We start from the raw sequence: 21,750 nt of genomic DNA on the forward strand, positions 1-21,750 counted from the left end.
ACAGGCAACCTACAGAATGAGAGAAAATTTTTGCAATCTACTCATCTGACGAAGGGCTAATATCCAGAACCTACAAAGAACTCAATCAAATTTATGAGGAAAAAAACAAACAACCCCATCAAAAAGTGGGCAAAGGATATGAACAGACATTTCTCAAAAGAAGACATGAATACAGCCAATAGGCACATGAAAAAATGCTTGTCATCACTGGCCATCAGAGAAATGTAAATCAAAACCACAATGAGATACCATCTCACACCAGTTAGAATGGCAATCATTAAAAAGTCAGGAAACAACAAGTGCTGGAGAGGATGTGGAGAAATAGGAACACTTTTACACTGTTGGGCTAGATTTTTTTTAAAAGTCGGTTTAGAGGACACTTAAGGAGGAATGCTGAGGTTAGTGGTCTAGGGGTGGTATCAAAATCTGTTCTACCTTAAAAAGTAAGCACCAGAAAAATTGCCTAAGCAGGCAATATAACAACTGGAAAGTCCCGTATATCCATCTCAAACAAGTGTAGCAAATCCAAGCGTTTATGAAACTTTCCTGAATCAACACAAATGGATCAAAGATAGTTATTTCTATGTTTGCAAACCTTGAAATAACTAAAAGTTCATCATAGGCAGATGCATAAAGAATGATGTATACATAAAAGTCAAGCACAACTTTTCAGAAAATGCTTGTGTAGTTAAACTAGAAGAATACACTTGTGAAAAAGCAAAAAAAAATAAATAAACCACAAAACTTGGCATGATTTATTTGTTCATTATTTGTTTTCAGTTTTGGTTTGTTTCTTCTGCATATTGTATATATTTGAGAATACCAGTTAAAGTCATGATGTTTAAAGAAGAAAAAGACACTACGGACTTGCTCTTCTATCAAGCAACCAAATCAGAAGTTTGTTCTATTAGTTAATAAATCCTTACCAACCTATTTGTAATAGTTGACTACATTTCAAGGAAGATCATTAATGAATAATTTAGAAAAGCAGATTTTCTTAAATATACACAGTTTAAGATGTTAAATGCAATATTCAAGAGTGATAATAAATATTACTGTATTCCACACATACACAGTAAATAAACAATTGTATTTTCAACTCCAAAAGGCCTTTTCTTCTAATAAACTCAGAGCTCCACACATTTTCCTATTAAATTCATCATTATCCATTATCCTTGGAAGTTAAATAGGTAGAAAATAATACTCATTCTTCAGAAAGGAAAGTCAAGGGCCAGTAAGATTTACTTATTTTTCCTAACTTATGAATATTAGATGACAAAATCAAGAGTAAAATTAATGATCCAAACAACTAAATTCAGGGTCTAAGGTCCTGAGTTTGTGTAGAATTAGAAAATATTACTAAAAATAAATCTTCTAAAATTGCCTTATGTTTTAATTCAATTTATTTAAATTTTGATTTAAAATAGTCAATATACATATTATGTATATACATTCATGAGTTGCTCAACAACAGGAATACAGTCTTAGAAATGCATAATTAGGTGATTTAATCATTGTGTGAACATCACAGATTGTACTTACCTTGTAAGTACACCCAGAGTGTACTTATACCAAACCTAAATGGTATAGCCTACTATATACCTAGGCTATATGTTATAGCCAATTGCTCCTAGGCTGAAAACCTGTGTAGTATGTTACTCTACTGGATATGACAGGCAACCAGAACACAATGGTAAGTATTTGTGTATCTAAACATTTCTAAACAGAAAATATACAGCAAAAATATGGTATTATAATCTTATGGGATCACTGTTGCACATGCAGTCCATCACTGACTACAACACTATTAGGCAGAAATGAATGTAATGATATCTATACTTATTAACTACATACACACACACACACACACACACACACACAATGTTTCAGGTAATAGAGATGTCTTAGAACTAAACATAAAACATTGAGAATTCCTTGAGGGCAATTTACTGTATCCCTCAAAGAAGTATACAGTCCTTGTAAATTGTTCTCTAATGCATTTTCTTTGAGATTAATTGGTAACTTTTCCTTGCTTAATCATTTGATCTGGCCATGTCTTAAGAAGACATTCCTTTATTTCCTTTCAGAATTTTGCTTAGGAATTATCTGGGTGATGTTTAATTTTATATGTCAACTTGATGAGGCCTTGGGGTGCCCAGCCATTTGGTCAGACAATTTGGGTGTGTCTGTGAGGGTGTGCTGGTATGAAATCATCATCTGAATCAGTAAACCAGTAGATGGAGCAAAGCAGATTGCCCTCTGTAATGTGGGTGGGTTTCATCCACTCAGTTGAATGCCTGAATAGAGTGGAAAGACTGACCCTCCTAAGAAAAAAAGGGAATTCCTCCTGCCTCACTGCCTTCAAGCCTGGGTTTTATTTTTCCTTTTTTCTTCATGCCTTTGGGTTCAAAATGAAACACTGAATCTTCCTGGACCTCAAGTCTGCTGGTCTTCAGGCTAGAATTATACCACTGGGTCTCTAGCTTTCCAACTGCAGATCTTAGGACTTGTTAGCATCCACAATACCATAATAGGGTAAGCCAATTACTTATAATAAATATCCACACCTTCCTCTTCTCTCTCTCTCTCTTACTTCCTCCCTGCTGCGTGTGTATATGTGTGTTTTCTATTTTTCTGGAGAACTTTGACTAATATAATCTTTGATCTGAGCTCAAGACCTTAAAGGTTTTAGCGATCAAGGACAAAGATGTGCCTTTTGCTTTCATTTCAGTAAGAGAAAGAAGATCCACTTATTCTTCATAAAATGCAAGCAACAGACTGCAAAATCATTTGACTGCTTATTGCAGACCAACTCAAGCCCATCCTCTATTTTCAATTGCTTTCCAGCGGATACACATAGGAGTCTAAACCCTGTAACCTAAATATTAAAGCTCTGAAAAATCAAGGCCTTATCTATGCCCCTACAGTGCTAGCCCATTATCTGTCCCAACACTCATTTTCTTAATTTATTTCTAAATTCCTTTTCTTGTGCTGAGTATTCCACCAATGATACATTTCCCCCTTCTTTCTATCACACAATGTTTTCAGGCACCAGCCAGAATCCCATCTCTTCTGGAAAAACTTAAGCCTGTAATAATCTCCTTTAAACAACTATTGTATATATTTTCTGTATCATACAATTGATATTTTAATATGTACATATCTTTTCTCTTTAATTGGATTACACAATCCTTAATAGCAGAAGCTAAGTCTTAGAATTCTGTTTTCCAAATGCCTGCCACATAATACATGCTCACTTTAATATTGTTGAATGAATGGATGCAGCAAAAACTTTGACACTGAGAAAAGGAACAAGTAAGCAGGTATGCAAGAGGCTGATAGGGCTACGCATTAAGGAAAAAAAAAAGAGGAAAGAGCAATAACCTATGAGATAATGTACTAGGAAAGAAAAGGCAAATAAAACAAAGTAGACACACTTCTAGGGGAGCTGCCAGAATTATTTCTAAAATGGATTCAAAGCACAGGGAGTCAGAGGCTACACCAAAAAAAAAAAAAAAAAAAAAAAAAAAAAAAAAAAAACAGCAAAATTCAGTTAAAAAAAATCACTAGATTGGCAGCCAGGATAATCATGTTTTAGTACAAAATCTGACATTAATTGCAATTTAGAACAAGCTATTTAACTGTCCTTGGCAATTCACCTCTAAACTTAGGACTCTAAGTGTGGTGACCTTTGAATTCGCCTTTAGTTTAGATAATCCAGGATTCTATAGTTTTCATTCATTTTGAGAGCTCCCATTTCATTTCTTCTGGGGAAGGAAGGACCTGAATGCACTAAAACCTATGATGAATTGAATGCAGGAAGCTTCAGAAAGTAAAGGGAGAGGTAAGAAAGGAAGGATTAAATGACAACATAAAATAGACCGAATAGCTATGAATATATTGAAATTTCAGAAGCAGAACACTTCATTAATATTTGTTTTGTTTCTTTGATCATGTTAGCTGAGCAATATTATCATTGTGCTAGGTCAAGGACTTAGACTGAGACTGAGCTGGAGACAGAAATGAGAGCTAGAGGCAACATCTTCCAAATTCTTGCTTTAGTTCAATAATAGAAAAGCAGTTAATTGATTGAAAAGGAGGTAAAAAGCATTAAAAATCATTTTGATTGGAGAAAGTGTCAATGTAAGAATATAATTTACATCTTATTTAAAATAAGCACTTATACTAAAAGATTTGGATTATTACAAGCAAAATACCAATTTAAAAAGCATTGGGATGTCTGGCAGTAAATTTTAAAAAGACTGTGTATCAAATGTCATTTAACTTCTCTCTTTTCTCAGCCTCCCTTCTACACCTGTGCTAATCACTCAGCACTCCCTTAGGCACCCAGTATTTTCTTCCATATCTGAGCATCTCTGTCACAGACAATATCGATCGATCCTAATAAACTCATCCTAACTCTACAGTCTTGAGACTATGTGTTTCCTCTTCCAGAATATACTTGTCTTAAAATAAGGCCATGGAACAGGGCAATACTTAACCAAAAAGAAAAACTGATAGAAGTACATGTATCAGTAGAAAAAATAACTAAAAGACATAACCTCCCCACCCTTTCAGATCTTCACAAATGGCCCTGCTCTCTAGTGACCTAACTTTCTACTAAATCCAGAAAATAATATTGTTTTTAGTTAAGAAAATAAAGAGTTTAAATTAACCTATAAGCAGAAACCTAAAAACCAAATGCCATATTTGAATGCTGCTATCTTTGAAGAGGATTATCAAAACACAAATGCAAAAGTAAAATTAAAAATTAAAAAAAAAAATCCTGCAGAAAAGTTTTTTCTGAGTCTCTTTTAACCTCCCCACTCCCTTTACCACAAATTATTTTTATCAGTTAGGTAACTGTCACTTTGAAAAATACAAAAATATAACATAGTTGGCTTTAAGAGTGTGAGGCAAGAGACAAATAAACTTTACTTATTTGGTGATCAAAGAGATGTGAGGGAAGCAGGTGTGCCTTAGAGGAACTGTGGAATGTGAATGGGCCAGAGGGTAAAAATGTGACCACATCCCCCCTCACCTGCTGTATGTTTTTGGTGTTTACAAATCTGAAGTTTAACAAAATTTTTCAAAATTGCATACATAAAATTTGGGAGATTTTTATACAAAAATTGGTTTCACGTTTTTCTAGAAATATCAAAGGAACTGACAACTCTGAGTAGGCAATGCCACATGGCAAGAAACAGGTGGAGTGAATTATCTCATATGTGACTGAGACTTGACTTTCACCTTGGGACTGACTGTACTTCAATGTTCCCAATGTTAAGCAGTGATCTACCCTTTCTTCAGGGGCAGAAGGGACTGGAATGCATTGAAGTATAATAATCTGAATATAGAAGTTTCAGTAAGAAAAAAGGTCAGGATTTTAAAAACAACCTAAAATAGATCAAATACCTATTACTCTATTGAAACTGCAGGAAGAGAACATTCCTTTATTGTCTCTGTAGTTTCTCTACTACTGCCTAGCTTTCTTTATAAGAAAAAAATACCAATAATCAAATTTTAAAGAAAAGTCAAATTTTCTTTCAGTTTTAGAACACAGAGAATTTATCATCAAAACTTACCCTTCAACACACTGTATATGCTCAAATAATTTTAAATGCCTTTTGTTTTTCAAATGAGAAAGATCTATAATTCCATTTATTAAATCAGCTCTTAAAAATGTTTTATTATTGAAACTTGGTCCTAAACCTAGGTTCACAGTATATGATAAAGATTTAAAGAAAGCTTATTTAATCTACATTAAATCTTGATAATGCATTAATGAGTCTTTTAAAGGGATAATTTTAATTCCCCAATCTTCAACCATAAAGACTATATAGTGCTAATCTGCCTTGCCCTTTCAATTAAACTTGTTAAGGGCGTTCTATTTAGTCAGCACCCTGAATGGGCCATTAAAATTCTTGTTCTGTAAGAGTTGTGTTCAGTGCTCTGTTGTTTTAAATTCCATTAAATCCAAATGGTCTTTATCGCCCCATGACCACTGTGACTTCAATCAGCCAATTTAATTACCTTACAAAATTGTCAGCAGAAGCAGCAAAGAAAAACAGGAAGCCCTATGACGTTATCAGATTGAAATCCTCCTCTTCGGTGTTTAATCTAGACTAGTCAATAATGATGATGTGCACCTACTTCCTTCGCTTTCAGGGGTTTCTGACCTTACTTTTCATGCTAAGATTTAGAGTAGAAGATTCATTTGAAGCACTTCTAACACTTTGATAACTGGACTACAAATTGAAAGCCCTTTGAAGATAAATCTTCACTACCCAAATGAAAAACAATCAACACTTAAATTTCAATATGTCATACCATGCTACTGAGGAAAATCAAGGATCTCCTGCAAGCCCTAAGTATTATGCATGCAGTAGATTAATAATTTAAGTATGTTACATTTTAAAGACAGTAAACTACTTTCTACTCTGATGGGCAAAAATGTGCATTGACAATTTCCAGCCAATAAATGTAACTGGGGCTACCATAACAAAGTCAAATCTTAAGAACTGAAGGACAAAGTGAAGTAATTTCTCTCACTGAACGTTAAATTTCTACCACAAAAGAGCAAGGCATTTTCTTTATCAGAAATTATGATAACTAAATGGTATGAAAGATTATGTCATTGTTATCATAGACAACACTTTATGTAATGGTGAGCAAACTTGAAAAGGTTCTGATAATCAATGATACACCATCTTTTGATCTATGGTATTTTCCTTCTTCGTGTGAGAGGAGTTCACATTAACTTTCTTGTGCTGAGTAAATGTTGAAAGAGTGTCATTTGAGAATTCAAGGAATGAACACACTGTAATGATCACTTGCATTAAACCAAAAAGCAAAGCTAGTCTGAAGAAATGTCTACTGACATATAAACCATGCTCGCTTCTGAAAGACAATCTCACAAAGCCAGAAAATGTGTTGAGTTTCATGTATCTGGGTAGAGAAAGCGTGCAATTTCTAGAAGACAAAAAGATCATTTTTCAAAGTCATTTTCTGAAATGATTGTGCCTCTGTTGATGGATCACATCAAGTTATTCTTTGAAGCTTTAAGAGTAAGTGAGAACTTATGAGAAAAACTGATTTTTTAAAAGTGTGGTCGTTGTGTTGGCGATTCTTGGAACGATTTCTCTCCCTTGCATTCCACAGCTCAGCTAAGCAGGTGTTCGGGCTTTATCTGTTGCAGATAGTAGCCGCTATTACTCCCCCATTCCCGTCTCCCAAGAGTCAATTTTCCTGCTTCCAGATGTAAGGCCACTCCTCCCTCCCGCCCACCTCACCTCTCAAAGGAGGAAAAATCTCTTTCAAAGAATTTGTAGAGTGGCGGCTTGTAAGCTCAGTCAATTCACTCTCACTTTTCGATGTTGCAGTACATCTGCTACTAATTATTGTATCTATGAGCAAATGGTATGCCCCGTAAAATAACGGGATTTCCATAGGAACCCTTTCTGTTCTCTCTCACGTCGTAGATTTTATCCAACAACGTATAGGCGGTCCCTTAAACTGGCTGTATTCACCTTCTGCGTGTAGGCAAGGAGGTGACTGTGTGCTGTCCCACAAACAGGTGGTCAGTGCGCAATGCCAAAGAGACCCCAGCGCGTCTGGGAGGGAAGACTTCTGCTGGGAAACCTTTAAGACAGCAGTTCCACCGGCTTGTTTAAGAGAAAAGTTAGGTCGAAACATCAGAAGGGAAGATATGGCCTACCACATACTCAGCAATTCGGAAAGAAAACCTTGGAGATGGTGCCCAGGAGTCTAAGCTTGGGTTGATGTCTTTGCTACTGGAGCTGTAAACTCCAGTTCAGATGAAGATTTCGAATGACAACCTGACCTCGAAGATCGGAAACAAGTGATAGCTTGGGGAATGATTTCTTAAAGAAGATGTTTAAACATGCGAGGGCTCCTGAACGGTGAACCCAAGGCCAGCCCAGCAAAGCACACAGCCGGAGCAGGCTTCTGAGCTTCCTCGCACTTCCGTAGGTGCAGGGGTCGGTCAGTGCATCCCGGGAAGAGAAGGAGCGACTAAAGTAACAAAAGAAAGGTTCAAGTACCTCCGCTGCCGCAGTTCGGCTTAGAGGCCGAATTAGTCACACCCCCGCGGACGGAAGAGTCCCGCCTTCACCCTATCCAAGGGCGGGCAAGGCCGGGACGCAGCTGCGGAGAAACAAAGATGCCTCATTTACATACGCTGGGACGCGCTGGATGCCCTGTGCCCGCTGGGCCAGCGCTCTGGAGACGCCTGCCTGGGAGAGTCGCAGGCTCTGCGCCCCGAAAAGCAGGCCAGAGAACATCTGGCTCGACCTAGGGCAGGAGAACTGACTCTCTAAAATGCACCTTGCCCGCCGGGTGGGCACTCAGGAAAACCCTAGTTGTCCCAGCACAGGATCAAAGGCGGGGTAACAACCAAGACTCACTGCCAGGGGCTCTCCCGTCTGCCTAGAGGTGACCCTTGGCTGACCCTCAGGTCGCTGCCATAGGGCCTCGGGGCAGCACCCTAGGGTCGGTGCTCCGTAATACCTTTTCTCAGAGATGTTTGCTAAGCGGCTGCAGGGGAGCAGGCCAGCCTGTGCAGTCAAGCGGGAGTCGGCTGGGGCTAGAGATTAAGGGGAAAACAGGACAGAGGCGCTCCTGGGTGTAACTGTAAAGTTTTCTTGAGCACTAGAGAGACGTCACTGTGCCAAAGTCTGAGGCTTGCATCTGGGGGGCGCATGTGTCTTGGTGCGCGCGCGCGCATGTATCTATGTTTGAGTGTGTGTAAGAGAATATGTGTGTGTATGTGTGTTTTATTGTGTGTGCCACACAGAGAGGGAGAGGGAAGCGCGGGGAAGAGGGCTGCGCAAGCTGAAGATTGGCGGGGGAGGCTAGGGACGTGGCAAGGGTTCAGCACTCTAAGCGGGGGCTGCCCCTCGCCTCACAGGAGGTGACAGGAGGACTCTGGATCGAATCACAGTCCTAGTGGGAGCAAGAGGAAGGGTAACACAGAGCCTCCACTAGCCGGGAAGGGGGGCTGGGGTGGCCGCCTGGGCGGGCTCCGCCGTTGCCATAGCGCCGCGGCGGAGGCGCCTGGCGGCTGCCGGCGCCTAGCCACGCCAAGGGTGGGGGATGGAAGGGGCACTGGAAGCTGCCTCCCCCGCAGAGGCGGCGGGTCTCTCCAGCACTGGGGCAGCTGCTCCATTCCAAGGCACGGGGCCAGAGATGAGGCATTGGCTCGACTTTTGAGCCAAAGTTGAAAATAACCATTCTCAAGAGTGGCTTATACGTGCTCAACCAACCATCCAATCCACTCAGAAACATATTTACCCCAGAAGAAAATAAAACTCCCACCATTGCATCAAAATAGCCCCAACAGGGAAATGTTTCAGTAACAATGTACACAGCCCTTCTTCCCCACAACTCAGGTCAGAAATCGGAAGAAATGCATCTCCACGTGGAAGATGTTTGAAGTTAATAGAGAAAACAGCAGGTTATCTAGAAGCTGGACTGTTGGTTTAGGGTTATCAAGGGACTAGTGTGGAGATCTTTGCCTACTACCATATTTCTTAAAGACATTTTTAGTAAGCATTGGTCTAAGAAAGCTTGTTTGCGTGTAGGTATGTGTGTGTGCGTGAGTGTGCGTGTGTGTGAGAGACAGCTCCTTTGGAAAGCTGCTACACACTCTGCTACAGTCGCCAAGATTTTTAATATGAAGATATGAAATGATCAGCGAATGTAACAATCTAATGATTCAGCAAATATTGTGCTGCAAGACCAGAGCGGCAATAATTAAATCCTTAGAGTATTGGTGGCAGTTTTCCGGCCCCAAGTCTTCTTTTTTCCATCTAGTCAGCAAACACACTTAGTAACGCACACTTATTCACAAACACACATCAGAATTCCTCAGGATTCCATCTACTTGGGATGAAATACTCCAAATATTGGGCAAACTACCATACGGTAGCACTTACCATATTTGAAGCCTAACTGCTGAAAACACACACACACAAACACACATGCACACACACCCCCGTGTGCGTACACACACATTTCCAACGATATAGATACCTGTTTAATTCTGTCCACAGAAACAGTCATTCCTGTGGATGCTTGTTGCTAAGAGCAACGTGCTTAAGTACCATCTAAAGGCATGAAAAAAGCATGAAAACTACTACAGTAGGGATCCAGCTATAACCCAGTGCCTCTTTTCTCATCAGCAGGCTTTTTGACTGTGGGCATCTGTATGAATGTGTGGTAGGATGAGGTTCCCTTTTCGAATGTATGTGAAACATCCCTACCTTGGTTCTACAAAGCCTAGGAGAGATCGTGAATTTTATCATTGGGGGGAAAACACACACACACACACACACACACATATACACACACACACACATACACACACACACACGGGAAAATGGGAAGACAGGAGATGCTGTTGGCATGATAGAAGATGCAGGCAATCACTCTTCAGTTTAAATTTGACCGAGTGACTTAATGTGTCTGCATTTATCTCAAAGACATATGCTCAGGATTACATGATGTCCTGCACTCTTTGGTCTGAATCCACTTAAACTGTCAGAGGAAGTGCCTACAATGGGAGCATTTATCCTGTTGGCTTTCTCCTTTCTTCCTCTTATCTACTTTAGAGAACTTTTCCTGACTAGTTCTGCTCCTACTAAAACTCCTTTGGCCATCCAGAGCACCGGAGCGTCGCCCATGCTTCATTTATCCAAGCAATCACTCTGACCCTCTGACCAGGGTTTCCATTGGAATCCCACGTTTAGATTTTCCTCCAAGCTCCAAAGAAAACCTGATTCTCAGAAAAGCAATGCATTTCCATAAAAAAAAAGTAACTACCTAGCATCTTTCGTCTTGCCAGAGTGAAATAAAGATGCAGACTTAGTCACCCTTCCTTAAACAACTACTCTTCCCCACCGCCCCCAGATACTATCTTTCATTAATTAGTCCATAACGTCCAGAAAGCTGTGAGAGGGGGACTCAGCAAGTTAAAAGCAAAAACAAACAAAAAGCTGTTCTAATTTTGACGCTATTTCTTTCCAGCTAAGTAGCAGCCTCCCTGTGTTAAGTAGAACCTCGAATCTTACAACATTTTTTAAAGCTCTGCATCCCAGTAAGGGGACCAGGGACTGGAAAAGCGGTGAAAACAATCGAAAAGGCTCTCTGGCAAAATAAATCAAAAGGATTAGTACCTTTCATTTGCACGTGAGAACTGCCCTGGTCACTGGCAGAAGCGGACAGGCGCAACTCGCCAAAGAGTTACCGGGTGTTAACTCACCAGCCTCGCAAGCTGAGAGGCGTGCAGCCCCGGCGCGCACTTTCGCGCGGACAGCGCACCCCTGCAAGCTCGCAGGGCTCCGGGGGAGACAGGCGCGAGTGGCGGCTGACCGTGCCTCCAGCGTCATCATCATCTCCTTGGCAAGCTACTGTGGGGAGGTAATGCAGAGACCACTACCAGACACTGGCCCTCCCTTCACCCTCCCGCGGCTAAAAATAAAAATAAAGAAGAGAATAAATGAAAGCACAAGGAGTTCTTTAAAAGCCCCAGGAGACGACAGAACAGTGAGCAGATCAGAATCCACGGAGCCCACCGCCAGGCAGAGCGAACCCGCCTGTTTACATCCGGCTGCCTCGGAGCGGATACCAGGCAACCGAGAGAGATGGGGAATCTTACCAAATCTTAATACATGTGTAGTTCCTTGAGAATATCCAATCCACAGTAAACAGAGCAGGAGTTTAACGGTGCGCCTGAAGACTGGATTACTTAGAATGGGGAAAATAATCTTCATGGTGTTTCTGTGCCCACACGCACGGCACCCACTTCCCCGATCTAGCGTTCGGCTCCCGGGTTCGGGCAGAAATAAGGATGCGTCGAGTGGTGACCGCAGACACGATCACGGCATGGTCACAGAGAGAGGAAGGAGTCTCCGCTTCCCAAACCCATTAGCAATCGCTGCATGTTCTTCACTCACTGCGCCAAGGAACAACCTTCCACTGCAAGGAATGGTGGGACATCCATGTTAGTCGGAGAGCATCCGGGAGAAATCCAGCACGCACACCCACAATGTCCGGCCGCGCGAGCCTGTGGAAGCAGAGGAGGAGGGAAATCAATAGGAAATCCAGCCTTGGTAACGGACGAGATGTCGATAGCAAGCCACAGCCCGGCACAAAAGGCGCTTTGCTCGCAAGGGTTTTGCCAGGCCCTATTCTACTGCACTGCTGCACAGCTTCTGACGTGAAGCCAAGATTAAGTGAGAAAGATTGAGATAGCTGCTCTCCTCTTAAGGCTCCCGGCCAGTGAGCTCCCCAATATCTATTATGCAACCGATCTGACAGCCCGCCTTGAGTTGCAAGAAAGAAGTCGATTTATTTATGTAGAGGACATTGCTTTTATTTTCAATAAGTCTTTGCTGAGAGAATGACTGGTGTATGTAAGCGGGCTTCTTATAATCAATTGATGAATTTCAGTAAATTACTAGCTAAATCAAAGTCAGTTTTTCTGGCAACTGTAAAAAAGAAAGTGATCTAAGACGGAGGGATTTACTGCAAATCTAACTTGTGGTTAGGTTGAAAGAGTCTTATTTATACTTTTTTTTTAATTTATTTTGGCCAGGAATGAATATAGATTGGAATGCAATTGGAGAGGTAAACCCACTCTTTAAAAACTTGACTGGGGTATTCCTTGATTGCTACTCAGAAGTAGAAATTTCTTCAGTGAACTTTTATGGGAAAAATATCAAATTAAAATGGAGAAATTACATTTTCCATCCATTTTTTAAGCTCAAAGAAAATAATTGTGTGAATATAAAAACAATGATGTTTGAATTGGTGCAGCAAACTCTAAAGCCTTCAATAATTTACTCCCAAATTTCTTTGCATTTTGGTTTTTTGAACATTCTTTTTACTAAAGAGGCAGAATATGAGATCATAGCTTGAGCGACATTGAGTGTTATAGATTCCTCTAAAACTGTCTTATCATTTGCTAGTTTTCTGGTGGAAATATTTAGAGTCACCAGGTAGTAACTCTCTTGGCTTTCTTTAGGAGTTTATTCAAGAAATAAAGTACAGAAATAGAATTTCTTTCAACATAAAAATACATTTTTATTATTAAAATAGGTAATATGCTGTCTACTTATTAAACATATGCAATGCTGATATTTTACACTAAGTGAAACTAACATGTATAATAAATATATCATTGTCAACATTTTTAAATGATTAAACATCACAAAAGGCAAACTGTTAGACCTATATCTTATAATTAATCTATTTTTCATAACCAACTAACAGGGCATAGGTTAAATTTTACAAAAAAAAAATACTATTTGAAGGCTAATTTTTAAATAAGGAGTGATATGAGTGATATGAATATTTGACTGGTTATTTTTCCTCCAAACAGCAAAAAACACTGTAATGTTTTCATTTCATTAAAGTGATTTTTTAATTTAAATTTTCTTAAGATATTATAAGGTGCTGATTTAAAGAGAAATCTACATTTTGCAAAGGCATTAAGTGGCATTGATTTTTTTTTAAGATGGAGGCAATAACAGCAGTGTCAAAAATAAGTATCATGAATGGCTAGTTCTGCAGTCTAGCAGGCAATTCAATCAAATAATTCGACTATTTGAGCACCTTAAAAGGAACACCTAGAGCTAAAACCAAGGATATCTAGCGACTCCTTCAGTTCGTGTTTAAAATCTCTCTTATAAAACACATACACAGCCCAACATGTTCTGTCTTGTATTAGCTGTCTCATTTATTTCATTCTGTTTGTTCATTTTCTTTTTGATCCTAGCAGAGATAATAATGACTGCCAGGGGAAAAAAATAATTCTTTGCATTTTTATCTGCCAATATAACTGATATCTACTGCCTGAAAATAGCATTTTTTATTGTGACTAATCAAAATACTGAAATTTCGCGGTGTAGCTGGCATTTATTGGAACGTGAGAAAACAAAATGTACCATATCTCTTTGTTCATGTATTCCGTTAATATAATGACATTTTACATTATGGTCGCAACTTTTCCACTTGAAACTAGCATTCTAAACTATTTATTTTGGGGAGTTTATTTGGATGTCTAGTTGGAAAAGTGAAAGATCAAACTTCTATATTCACGAAGTTATTACACAATAAATTAAACAGTTAAAAGACTGTATTTTTTTTTTACTATTAATTGATCCCCAAATAACCAATTTTGCACATATGGTAAATTAGATTCATTTACATCCATTAACTCAGCTGAAAGGCTTTAACACGACAGATAGCAATTCCACCTGTCCAATTGAACTTCTAAAAGACTGGAGACGACCTTTCTTCAGTACCACGGACAGCGCTCCTGGCATTATTTATTCTGGAGTAGTACATTGAAAGTAGTACAATAAATGACTAACATGATATTTGAGTGACAATGTGCAAATTTCTACTACACAGAGTAAAGGAATTGGAATTATTGCATTGTTCACATTATCAAGAGGACTATTTTATCAACTGTGTTGTATTTTTCAGTGCAACTAACTGGGATTGCTTGATAAGCCCAAGATGTAGTCATCTTTTTTTGTAATAAGGCATATTATTTTAAAAACCGCATATTAATTGTGAGTTTCCTCATGAACACTGAACTACTTGTTTGTCAGTACAAAAAAAAAATTGCCAGAAAGACCACAATTCAGAATGCCAAATAACATGCTGTCAATATTCAGTGGCTAAAGACATTTTTTAAATGTACAATTAGTTATCACTTTCAATTCTCCACCTCCAGATTTCCATCTGTTACTAGGGTAATTAGATTAATTCTTGTTCTTTCTCATTAAACTCACTCACTTCCTAGGGGGGAAATGCTAAATTTACCTGCCTATACTACAATAAAATGATTTGGTGGCATAGTTGATGCCTTAATGTGTGGCAATTTTGAAGTTATTACAATTTCTCCCCAATACTGATACCACACATCATAGTTCTGAGGTTATATAAAGGATGAATAAATTCCTTATACAGTATTTCACTGACTAGATTTAACCCTTTTAAAAATTGTGTCAGTTCTGTAATTTGCTCCTTCCTTAAAGGAAAAAGAAAACCACTGCTATTGGATATCAGGCAATTACATATACTAAGTAATAGTAAGATTTATATATTTTATTCTATGGTCTCATTTTTTCCCTCATTTTAACCATATGGCACTCTTTATTTCTAGGAGCCAAAGCTCTGTAGGTTCCAAGGTCAAAGCAGAGATAACAAACTGCAAATACACACATACATGCACACACAGAGAGAAGCTGTGTTTAGAAGTATACTTCAAAAAAAAATCATAGAAGACTAACACAAATATCAAACCTATGATAAATTGACAAAGAAGAAAATGCATATCATGTCAACGTAAAGCTTCTTCCAACAACAATAACAACAAAAACCTCTAGCTTCATCTTTCACTATATTTTTATAGTTGCGTATACTAATGACCTCTTATTCTTGGGCACTATTACTTGAGAAGCAATTTTAGTTTCCTATTCTCCCAGTGAAAATGAATCTTATTCTAGTTAGCTGCCACCTGCTGGGGTATGAGGAAATGTGTAATAATCTTTATAGCACAACATTTAAAAAGACAATGCCTATACCTTTTGCTGGAAACAGCAAATACATATCCCAAAACAACCTGAATTTCAAAGATGTTTCAAAGGTTCTTACACACCATAGTTATATTTAAATTTTTCACATGGAATTCTTACTAAGGATTTCACTTGACTTGTCACAGAAGTCCTGCTGTTACGTGACATTTGAGAAACCTCATCTTATAGTAACACTTAACCTATTATTCCATCAAAGTGGCCTGTTGCACTGCAACTTAGCTAAAATAAACAGCGTGTTTACATACGGCAATAAAGATCTCAGAGAATAAAGTCAGGACGGAATCAGGTTTCAGTTGAAATCACACTGTTGCATACTTGCAACTCACTCTTCTTAACTATGCATGCTTTGGTATCCCTTATGATTCTGAACACATTATCTGTTCCACCAACATTCTGTTGCACTGATGATTAATGACATTTAGAGTTTTGATTAATTTTTAGATACTAAAATAATTGTCTTAATTAAGAAATTGAAGTGGAATAAATTTACATATCCCAGAACTTTTTTTTTTTTTTAATTTCAGCCTGTGTGATCTTCAATGGGTTTAAATAGGAGAAAATAAACAGATAAGACTTCCAAACATTGCTCAATTCTCTATCACATTCCTCTTGTGCATTTCAATTTTTTGTTGTTTGTTTGACTCAAAAGTTTTTAAGGCCACTGGAAGTTGATAGGCTGTCTTGGTGATTACAGGAATAGACTCGATAAAGTTAGAAAGTAATGAACTAAGACAAATCAAGATTGAAACACAATTGCATTTCCTCCAGCAACTAAACTGACTAATTAAGACTCAAATGAACCAATCATCTCTCGTGAAATGAAAATAATCATCAATCCATAAGATAATTTCTGATGACAGAATACTTACAGTATGAAGATGAATAAATGATAGAAGATAATCTGTGCATTACCAAAAGACTAGTAGTAGTAAGTTTTCTAATATTCCCCTTTGCTTAAATTGGAAATCATTATCTAAGGAGCCTCAGCTCGGTCGTGTTGTTTGGTAAAGAAACTCTGTCTCCTTAAAGGTAAAAATATCAGAGGATGTGGTTCGTTAAAAGTTCTTGAGGTTTATGATCCACCCTGGTAACACTGCCCCCTCCTTACCCTAATGGGAGGCCCTCCAAGTTTTTTCAGAAGCTCTTAATGCGGGTACCGGTAAAAATAAATGTACTTCCTCAGCGCAGAACTAAGGAGTAGGGTTAATGGAAGGATGGGTGGACAGAAGGAGGGATGGGGAGTTCGTCAGACCCGCAGGCAGACACACAGTTTCTTGCCATCTGTCTCATTCTCTTCGCCTCGCGTGAGTCCCCGTAGCCGAGGCCACTTCCTGACACGTCCACTTATTAAATCATTTTATGTGGAGAACATAGGCGACTGCAGCCAACAGAGCCACTTGCATGCTTGACGGGAATTGGCTGAGACAAGCCCGACAAAGACACTCGCAGTGAATCGGTCCAGCGGATGCCCCGAGCACACTGAGGTCCGCAGCGCTGCTGTTTGCCTTCTTCCTTCTCTCCAGGTGGAAAATGCCCCTCGCCCACCCGCAGTCCCTCCCGTCCTCTTGAAAACAAACACCTTGTGAAGGAGCCCGGAGTGCAGCCCACCGCCGGGTAGTCCTTACCTGGCGCTAGGGGTGAGGTGGGTGGGGAGGGGGTGGGGTGGTCCTCGGGGAGGAGCAGCCGGAGGAGGTCGGGCGGAAAGTCCCCGGCTCCCAGACCGACCAGCGCAGCCGCCGGCGCCGAGCGCGAGTGACGGCAAAGGCGAAGACGGTGACCGAGGAGCAGCAGCGGCGGCGGCGGCGGCGGCGGCGGCGGCAGAGGCAGAGACAGACACGCCTCCTGGCGGGGGTTCCTCGCCTCTTGGTTTAAAGGCGCCGCGCTCCTTTCCCCGCGGCCCCTGCACGCCCCTGGCCACAGCGGCTACTCGGGGATACCTCCCACTCCTGGACCACAGGAGCTAGAGCGAGAGAATTCCTGGTGTCCCTAGACTTGGATGTTACGATGCCTCCGGCTGGACTTCGCTCCCTTAGCGCACACCCGCCTCTTGGGATGGGGAGACTAAGGCCGAGAAGCTCTGTCAGGGAGTGAGTGATGCAAAGCGCCGACGAATTTGCCTAGCCTTGGGTGGTAACACATATAAGGAGCCCAAACACATTTGCTTCTGGGTGATGGCTTTTATACCTCTCCGAAACCATAGCAACGAAACTTCTCCACTGCCAGGGCTTGGAGGGCAGCTGGTAGTCTCCAAAGTGGACCTCTTAGTCCAACTACGGTCATTTCCCTTTGAGGTTTGCAAGAAAGATCTTGATCTGCGCACCCTCCCACCCCGACCTCCAGCGCACACAGCAAACTCGCTCTGGTAGCGCTGCTGCCGGTATTCCCTCAGATGCCGGGAGTCACAGTGCCCTGCTACCTGCCACCATTGCTGAGAACAGATGCCTGGAAACGGACTTTTCCTGAGTGTCAGGAAGTCGGCGCAATGTCTCTGTGTATGTCTGGCGCCTTAAATAGCAGACCCTCCTCTCCCCACCAAACTCCCGCCCAGGTACAGCAACTCTCAACCTAAACACATTTCAGAAAGAAGTCGGATTCGAGATCTAGTGGGCGCCGAACCTTAGGTCGCAGACTCCAAGATTGGAGAGAGGAGTCTGGGGAGCAGCCCTGGTTTGGCGGTCACCCGTCCAAGTTTTCGGGAGGACTCTTTTAAAGGCCAGAGATGGGGAGGGGCACCTGAGTCCCTGAGTATTCCCGCAGCTTGGCTTCCAGGGAGGGGCTGGAGGCGGTGAGCGCACCAGGCTCTCCCTGCTTCTCCGTGGAAACGATTAGCTTCTGCAAACAATCCCTGAGTTCCGCTCCTCTGGGTCGGAAAAGTCAACATCTATTCAATACCGTTGCTATTTTATCCTCAGCCCTACAATATTAACAGGAGCTGAGTTTAGCAGTTTCCCCCAGAGGAAGTTGGCGAGCTGAGATTCGCGAGGAGATTTGAGTGAGACTAAGCGGGAACAGGCCAGGCGCACTGGACTCAGGAGACAATTTCAAACGGGTTGTATAAAGAAGGGGCCAGTTGGGATTCCACGGCTCTGCAGTCCCCTAGCAGTTCCAATTCCTGGTGGCTCTCCACTATCTATCTAATTCCGAGGTCCGGGAAGTAGAGAGGCTCTGAGTCCCCAGGGACCAGTTGTCTGAGCTGGAGACCAGAACTTGCCCTTTTGCTTCCTCCTTCACTGCAGCCCTAGTAGAGCTAAGCCCTCGCCGGACCCTGGCACAGCAGGGTCATGTTCCACACCCTGAGGCTAGCGCCTGGCTCAGAATAGCTCTGAAACACAGAAATTCAGTCCTGCCAAAACCGCCAGTCTTTCCTTCTTGATCACCACCCAGGACGCTCTGCGCCCCGGTCCCCACAACACGCCTACTGAGCGCATTCTTGGGTGGGGCAGGGTGGGGGTAGGGGGACTGGGGGCTTATGTTAAGGAGAGATGCGTTAGTGGCAATGGAGAGTCCCTTAGTCATTTGAAGATCCCAGGGGTGGCTGGGAGGTTCCCGTAATTAAGTCAACAGCAGCCTTGTTCTACCCAGTAAATAAATAGTCAATGACTCTATTGTGCATCCTGGAGCGGGCAGCACAGACGCGTGACCGGTTCTGGGCGCCTGGGCTCCAGCTGCTGTGACCTGCAGCCTAATGGGACCTCGAGGCACAACCGAGTTTGGGCCAGACTCCGAAAAAATTCCCCATTCTGTCCCATTCCCCCAATGGGAGTAAAGGAAGACAACTTGTCTACTGGCTAAAGGCTCTCTCCTTGTCATGATTACATCCACCCACTTCCAGGGAGAAAGGAGCAAAACACCAGCACGAGCAGATTCCAGTGGAAATCCCTGAGTGAAGGCACCCAGCTCTTTTGTGATAACTGTGAGGGTGTAGAACAGAGTATGTCTAATTTGACGTTAAGTGTTTAGCGTAGTGTCTGGTATGCAGTAGGTGCCGGATAAAGAATGGTACTGGGATAGACCTTCTGCTTTCCACACTGTTGCCCCCAGGCCCACTTTGTACTTGGAAAAGGAGAGGCTTACTAACAACTTCTGTTAGTACTGTGTATGATTTGAGAGCCGTGTCATGAATCTAGTTTTTTTGAAGCAAACAGGACACACTTGTAAAGACAGAAATAACAAGTCCTAACAACAGCATTGGAGAAAAGGGAGAGAGCTGGGAGTGTAGAACAAATCAAAATTATGCGTGCTGTGACACATTAATTTGTTCAATAGCAAAATATTATCTAGATTCCAATGAGAAAAACAGACTAACAAGGGAGCATTAGATACTACACAATCTATTTAACCCTTCAAAAATAATCCAATGCTATAAAGAGATATTTCTCATAATTTATTTTAGGATTTAGGAATTTAAACATTTAAGGAATGAGATCTCAAGTAACTTCTGAGGCAACCATGAAGCTTTTTTCTTTCTATTTCCAGTCACCCTTAAGATTTAGTCTTCTAAAATTTAGAAGGTTGCTTAGTCCTTCAGCTACAGTCTTATACAGGAACCACATCTCCACTCCCTCTTGCCCAGCTCCCACCCTCTCTTTCTTCCCTCTCAAAGTGCTCTTAGAACATTAGCAGCTCAAGACTTCAATTTCTGAAGACACAGCAAAGACAAATCTGAATTCAAGCTAACTACCAGGATGTGTTTGTTTGTTTTGGCTTGATTTTGTTGAACTGAATGTAAAATTGAAAAGTATTATTTTGGATCATCTCATTCAACACCTTCATTTCATAGGTGGTAAAAAAAACAAAGTGAGAGAAAAGGAGTGACATACTCAGGATGTGGCAGAACTGAGACTGCCTTCTAGCTGTGCAGAGCAGGATCAGGCTATCTCTTGTAATCTCTTTCAAAATTTAAACTCATATGAAGTCAAGACTTAAAGACATTTCAAGGAAATCTACTCTAGTTCAGTTTTCACAGACCTTTCTCTCATCTGAAAACAAAATGAACACATGTGCAATGACTTCAAAATTTTACATGCAATAGTAGGAGATGCATAGATGCCTTGAAGGCCATCATGGGCTGGTGAGGAGTCTCTGCACCCTAAACTGAGAACTACCAATCTATTCCAACAATATCATTTTAGAGATGAGAAAATCTAGACAATGAGAATTTAAGAGTCACAGAGTGGGTTAAAAAGTTCTAGGACTAGAGACCCGGTATCTTACTTCCCACCTATTTCCATTCTCTCAGGTCATTTTAGCCATAATTGGACATAAACATGCTGAAGAAGAAATGAACGGATGTCCTTGATTAGTCAAGAAAGGATGGGACCTAGTACAAGAAGAGGGGGTTACCTTGGAATAGGAGAAGGGCCAATAAACCCAAGTAATAGGAAGGGAGGCAGAGTATATAATGCAGATGTCAATTAGTTTTTAAGTGTGGTGTTGAGAGTCTATTTTTCCCACATGAGCTCCAAAGCCCTATGCTGGGATATTTTGCTCCATAGACACCTTCCTTACCACACTCTGCCTTCCACCATCCTAACTCTCATGCAGATGGCTGTTTTGTATGGTCTCACCTAAATAATTTAGTACTGAATTTTTCAGTAAGGGAAGGGAAGGGGAAGAAGAATAGGAACAGAAAGAGGATACGAGGTCCTGTTGTTGTTCTTTGCGTTTTCTTCATGAATAAAAGTGAAGAGTAAGCTGAGAGTCTTGAGTAGGGAGAAAGTATTAGATGTTTAAGAAGAATGGAAAAAAAATGTGGCATTTTTATCAGGAGCACGGAAGTGTGAAAGGATAATAAAATGTAGTTGGATACTTGTCCAACAGTCAGGGCCATTCTACCTTGATGACTTACAAATCTTTGAACATTTCAAGAACTCTCATTCTTCCTTTCTACCAGTATAATCTTAGGCTCCTGAGGTTACAATACTTTGCATTATCTCCCCTCATCTACTCCACCACCGTTACCTCTTCCCTTACCAATTCCTAAATCTCCAAGTCCTACTTCAAAACAATTGAAGTAGCTAGTTATAAGATCAATGTAAAAGTAATTCCAGTTTTTAATAACTTATTATTTTTTATTTATTTATTTGTTTTGAGACACAGTCTCGCTCTCTCACCTAGGCTG

At 40.9% G+C, this 21,750-nt stretch overlaps 1 protein-coding gene across 8 annotated transcripts in view; it reads right to left on the minus strand.

Annotated features, from left to right (window-relative positions):
• Positions 1-17,383, minus strand: part of GRIK2 (glutamate ionotropic receptor kainate type subunit 2) — a 700,667-nt gene extending 683,284 nt beyond the window's left edge. For 7 of the 8 annotated variants that reach the window (XR_012433589.1, XM_005552268.4, XM_074037392.1 and 4 more), the window contains exons 1-2: positions 17,255-17,383; positions 11,678-12,085 (exon numbers count right to left, since the gene is read on the minus strand). Coding sequence is in view for 7 of the 8 variants with exons in the window: in XM_005552268.4 (XP_005552325.3) it covers positions 11,678-11,792 (115 nt within the window). In the remaining variant the exon portion in view is untranslated. Of the gene's footprint in view, positions 1-11,677; positions 12,260-17,254 lie in introns of those variants that run through there. The other variant, XM_015449033.3, reaches the window with a different exon arrangement.
• Between the last annotated feature and the right edge of the window lie 4,367 nt (positions 17,384-21,750).

Source organism: Macaca fascicularis, chromosome 4 (genome assembly GCF_037993035.2).
Source record: "Macaca fascicularis isolate 582-1 chromosome 4, T2T-MFA8v1.1".
In the NCBI taxonomy this organism is placed as follows: Eukaryota; Metazoa; Chordata; class Mammalia; order Primates; family Cercopithecidae; genus Macaca; species Macaca fascicularis.